Source organism: Cicer arietinum, chromosome 1 (assembly GCF_000331145.2).
Source record: "Cicer arietinum cultivar CDC Frontier isolate Library 1 chromosome 1, Cicar.CDCFrontier_v2.0, whole genome shotgun sequence".
NCBI classification, from domain to species: Eukaryota; Viridiplantae; Streptophyta; class Magnoliopsida; order Fabales; family Fabaceae; genus Cicer; species Cicer arietinum.
The window spans coordinates 41,974,138-41,980,150 of NC_021160.2; the positions used below are offsets into that span (position 1 = coordinate 41,974,138).

A 6,013-nucleotide genomic window follows, 5' to 3' on the forward strand; every position below is an offset into this window, starting at 1 on the left:
TTATTTTAGTTGTTTGCATCTTCTTTTTGTTATTCCTTTTCATGTTAATAATTTTTATCGGCTTCTGAAAGAGCTTTCTTAGTATATATAGTCCAAATTCAATATTGAATTTGATGTGGGAATGTTACAAAGTATGAAATATTAGGTAGTTAGCTGCTTTCTATATAACGTGTTCATTAAAATCAATTGCTCTCTATATTAGGTAGGATTCAAGTGTTAGAATATATCAAGACTGAACAACAAATACGTTTAAATTGAAAAAGATAATCTACAATCAAATTCACGTCAAAATACTTATAAATATGATAAAATTAAAGTGTATGAAAATCTGTAATGTTTAAAACATCAAAATTATTGATTGAATATGTAAATGGATTGAAGTTAATATGCGATAACACTTTAACAAGTTAGACGAGAAAAGATATATACAACATTGTTATATATTCAATCAATTGAGAACAAAACAACGCTTGATTTAGACGACGAAATCACACACAAAACTTAAAAATTAAATTAATATGAAAATTATTTATTTATATAAAAAATAATAATTTAGAAGGATAATTCTCTCGGACAAATGAAGATAAAAAAGAAGTAGACAACTTGATTTTCTTTGAGAAAGCATTGTCGAGTCCGATTACTCATTGAAAAAACATTAACCTAAAATATAGAAGAGAATATTAACATAACAATGAGTAAGAAGAAAATAATAACATTACAATGATTTATGTATAGAAAAAGTAAATTACAAGTTTAGTCATTTACATATAAAGGGTAGCTAATTAACTATAATCATAGGATGTAAAAAGGAGAAAATGAAGTCACTAATATAAGACAGACAATAAATTAAGCAAGCCAATGATATACATATATATATAATTAAGGGAAAGAAGAAGATATTGATGAGAAAAAGAAGCTAGTATGACCACAAGGATTGGGGCATATTTAGTGATGGTTGGTGTTGTTGATCTGATGAGGTGGATGAGAATTGGTGCATTTTTATATGAATAACCTCTGCTTGTGCTTGTGCTAATTGAGTTTGAAGCATATCAACTTGTTGCTGCAGTGAGGATATTGCTCCCACACATCCATAAACAGGGTCCCTTACTCTTGCATTTGCTTCATATACCATTGAACTCACTGCATCACTTCGTTGATGTTCTGGTAATTCCTGCCAATTTCACCCATATTATTCTTTAAAAAAATTATATATATCATCACTGCTTTGTTATTTTATTAATCACGTTAATGTCACATTAAAAAAAATGGATATTAAAGGGTTAATTAACATATCATGCAATATACTTTTGGTCAAAAAGCATACAATGTACCTACTCTCTTCTTGGCACGTTAAATAATTTATCTAAAGAAGACGGAACCTTGCTTGTATCTAATTATTTGTAGTTTTTATATTATTTTGTTGTGCTTTTCTTGTATTTGGATTAGAATTAATAGTAATTGAATTCCTTTTTTAAAATAATATAAAAAAAAATGCTAACGTAAGTCTTAATTATCTAAAAAAGAAAAAGACAGCAATATCTACGTCATCAATGTATCATGCTTACAAGATAATGTTTTCTATTATATCACTAATAATTTATTTACAAGATAAAATATCATTATCTGGGAATCAACATCACTTTTGGAAATTACTAAGGTGTCTCTATCAATGTAACCCTGATTTTAAAGACAAAAGGAAAAGGTGAACATATACATATACTAAAACTTTATTATTTTTATTTATCCCTTAAATATGATTGTGCTAAGAGTCCAAGATAAAAAGCCATGCATGCGGTGGTCATAAAGAGATGTTGAACAAATTGGTTACATAAAACCCACCACTAATGATGGAGCTAACAACATCTTTTAATTTTTACTCTATCCTCTTCACACTTAGTGTCGATTTATGTTGTAAAAGGTAATTTAATTATGTGAGCATGATCCTTGGTTCTTTTTATGTTCTAAGGAATCATATATAAATATATAATTCATATTTTTTGGATAAGGGTATATATAATTCATATTAAAAGGGAGAACTGTAGGGCCTATCATCAACTGTAACTAACCACCTATAACCGAAGTTAATCTAGGAGAAACAAAAGAAAGATATCTTTGTTCCTTTTTACTTTCTTTAAACAATTACTTTCATTTTAAAAATACAATTAATAATATCTTATATTTTTATAATGGATATTAAAAACAAATCCAAGAGAACAAGGAGTATAGAGAAGAGGCCTACAACGAGAACCAACAAGAAACGGACTATCAACAAACCAAGTAGAGAACATATTTCATCTGCCACTTGTAGAAAGTGCAATACTAACCAAAGGTTTCTTACTCAGGAACTACTTTCGTGAGATAAATTTAATAATATTCACTAATTATTCAACAATCACCGTCTTATAGAAAAATATATAATTATTTTGAATATCAATTATCAAACAAGAGCCAAACCCTATCTAATCCTAGCCCCACCCTCGAGAGCCCCTAAACTTTTAAACAATTGGAGCAAGTTCGGAGGCAACATAAATCATTTGAAATAAATTTTATAAAGCCAACTTAATAGATGGAAGTTGTTATATGAAATATTTGTCTTTATTTAACTCAAACTTGATATAACTGATTTCATGACATCATGTTATATAATTCTACATATATCCCCGTTTCGCCTCTCAAAAAATTTTTATTTTTATTTTTATTTTTTTTATAGTTGGATCTTTGTTGTCTTTATTTATTCTTAGAGGCAGTTTAATATTTTTCAAAACTAATTTTGAATTGTTCATAAACTAGTCAAGTAAATCTATGGCATTTAATGTGTTGCCAGTTAAATCTAATTATTAAGTTTTGCAAATTATATTAAACTAATTCTTATTTGATACATTTAAATTTTTTCTTCTAAGAAATTACTTAGTATATTTTTCAATTATCAGTTAAAAAATAAAAGGCAAGAAAGTATATATATTCACTACAAACTCATGGGTTCCTATATGAATTTAATAACTATGATTTTTTTCCATCTCTAATTTTTGCAATAATTTTTATTTTTTTTAGTAATGATACCAATTATTTTGATAGTGAATAAAGTGCCCATGGAAACACTATTGGATATCATACATGGAAACAAGATTTTTTTTAGATGAAAATTGTTTGATGGAAATCCATTTTTTCGTACAGATGTTACACATGATTAATTATATAATTAATTTAAATTACGTGAAAATTATAATTAGTTATAAAGTTTAATTAACCATAATTTTTATTATAATTTAAATTAATCATTTATTCAACTTAATTAATAATATTTGTGTATGTCATTAATCATAGTGCCACACAATTGTAAGAAAGTGGACCTCCATTTATCATTTCTGTTTTTAGATTTTAAGTTTGACTCATTCAAATAAAGCCAACTTATAAGCTTAGGATTAACTTTTTTTTTTTTAATGTTTAAAATTTCTATGACTACATTCGACGTCTCTTATACGTAGCCATATTTATTTCTATGATTGAGACAATGATTTATATTTTATTTGTATGATTGAGACGAGAAAAATCACAAACTATTAATTCTAAACAAATTACGACCTCTATTCAAATTTTTGATAATTTTTAAATACCCATCTACGATGACGACTGTAGTCCACCAAAGTAGTCTCCTATGATTAATGCTCAAACTCTAAAAACTTACTTAGGTCGTATTTCTAGCCAACATGACACTTATAAGCTTTTCTACTAACTAGTTATCAAGTAGATTAGTTATCTATATATACATATATAGATATAAGTGTACATAAAATTCAATATGCTAATTAATTAATAAAAAAATGTTGACTTGGTCATAAAAGATATTTTGTTAGTTATATAATGAAAACGATTGAAATATCATGCGAAGACATGCTAGAGATAGGAAAAGTTGAGGTGCATGAATTGAAATTGAACCTGTAACATTTTGTTCACATTGCTAGCCCCAAAAACTTTGTGGACACTCCCAAACTTCTGGGGTTCATCAGCTGGAAAATATGGAGCAAACACACAATCAATAGCACATCTCCTTCTTAGAAGCTTGCATGCAGCACATGGTGTCATTGTACCTTGCTTTCTACCACCAACCTTCATTTTCTTCAAGTATACTATCTAGCTAGGAGAATAATTTAGTTGAATTTTAATTTTTTTTTTATTACATGTAAACAAAAATATATATTGATAGCAAGGGATATTTTCCAATGTGGAATAGGATAGGTAATTAATAGAGCTTAAATGAAAACCAAGAAAGAAAGAAAGAAAAAAAAGAAATATGTTGAAGTTGAGAGAGGGGAAAGGTGGACTTATGGAAGGGAATTGAGATGATGATATATATAGAGGGGTAAATTATTTGGTAGAGACGTTATGTGCCACCAAATCTTTTATGGGTCCCACAAAAGAAGAGACTTCAGATTGTGTTGGACAAAAACATCTATGTTGATAAGATCTTTTACCCCACCTTACATATTATCTTTTGTCTCCCTATTTTATTTTATTTTGTTGAATATTTTTCAATGTGCTATCCAAATTAATCTTTTGATCACATTATGGTTTAAAATTGTCTTCACACAATTTAGTTGGTTTGGACTTAGGTTCACAACGAACATCAATTTTTTTCTGTTTGCGGACAATAATTGATAGCTAACTAGAAATTGTAGTGTTAATTTTACCAAAAAAAGAAAATTGTAGTGTTAATGTTGTAGTTTTGTTTTCTTCCAAATCATGTATTATATTGGTCAGTGTTTCTCGTTGGGCTTGCGTTGTGCTTTTCCTTTAGATCCAAAAGCGGCACGTGAATTTTCACTTTCTTCATTTCTTATGGATTTGTACAAGGTTGAATACGGAACATTTCAACTTTTTATATAATTGAAGTACATTAATGTTTCCACTTAAAAATATTTTAAATTATTAGCATAAAATTGTAAACTATTGAATTTAGTGTGAGTCGAGGTATCTGATAGTCGAAGACATATAGTTAGACGATATAAAAGGTAGTCGATGATTATAGAGTCGAGTCTTTCTTAACTCACTACAAGAAAAACTCTAATTTGTGGCTAATTTTACAAATATTTTGTGGCAGAAAAAAATCTCACAAATTAGTGACCGAAAAAGCTCTCACAAATAAAAAAATTGAAATTGGTCTTTATTTGTGGCTGAAAAAACCCTCACAAATGTTTAAAAATTTAGGTGGATTTTGTGGCTGCCTAAGCCCTCACAAAATCACAACGTTGTGATTTTGTGAGGGTTTAGGCAGCCACAAAATCCACCTAAATTTTTAAGATTTTTGTGAGGGCTTTTTCAGCCACAAAATCTAAATTTTGTGAGGGTAAAGACCGCCACAAATGCCTGAAGGGATGTTACACTTTGTGGCTGCAAAGGCCGCTACAAAAGCCTAAGCCTTTGCATTTTGTGGCTGCAAAGGCCGCCACAAAAGAATAAAATTACGTGGCATTTTTTCTAACTTCTCTCTAAACCCCCCTTCTAAATTTTCTCTCCACCATCTCTCTACAAAAAATATTCCTCCAGCGTTGCTTCAATTTTGGTAAGTTTATATTATATTATATATTTAGTTTTTTATTTTTAATTTAATTTTTTATTTGAAGTTATTTATTTAATTAATATTATTGAATTTTTATTTTGACAGTGGTTGTTAATTATTTCGAAGAGTTCTAAGCTCTGTACGTGAAAGCTTCAAGTCAGACACTACCCGGCATCAAGTTAGTATTTTATACATTTTAAATTTAGATTAGTAAATATATATGTGATATTATAAATATATTTATATTATTTTTAAAATATAGATTAGTAATATGTGTTATTATAGATTTATTTATAAAGAAAATAGAAATTATGTTGTTAACATAATATATGATAAATAAAAGTTTCAAACACATGTAAAACTTATTGATTTTAATATAACTATTTTTTAAAAAAACATTATTAAAATTGATGATATTATTATTTTTTGTTATAAGTCTTGATACATATTAATATA

At 27.7% G+C, this 6,013-nt stretch overlaps 1 protein-coding gene across 1 annotated transcript; it reads right to left on the reverse strand.

The window, feature by feature from the left end:
* Positions 1 to 696: 696 nt before the first annotated feature.
* LOC101492597 (LOB domain-containing protein 4) lies at positions 697 to 4,333 on the reverse strand. Its single transcript, XM_004488749.4, has 2 exons — positions 3,937 to 4,333; positions 697 to 1,171 (listed from the first exon to the last, which is right to left on the reverse strand). Exons 1-2 carry the CDS (start codon positions 4,111 to 4,113, stop codon positions 917 to 919), a joined length of 432 nt encoding a protein of 143 aa, XP_004488806.1. The 5' UTR covers positions 4,114 to 4,333; the 3' UTR covers positions 697 to 916.
* Between the last annotated feature and the right edge of the window lie 1,680 nt (positions 4,334 to 6,013).

Coding starts and splice junctions, on each gene's coding strand:
- LOC101492597 (XM_004488749.4), bottom strand. CDS start 4,113: ATGAAGGTTGGTGGTAGAAAGCAAGGTACAATGACACCATGTGCTGCA. Junction 1,172..3,936: donor ATGTGAACAAAATGTTACAG/GTTCAATTTCAA, acceptor TGAAATTGGCAG/GAATTACCAGAACATCAACG.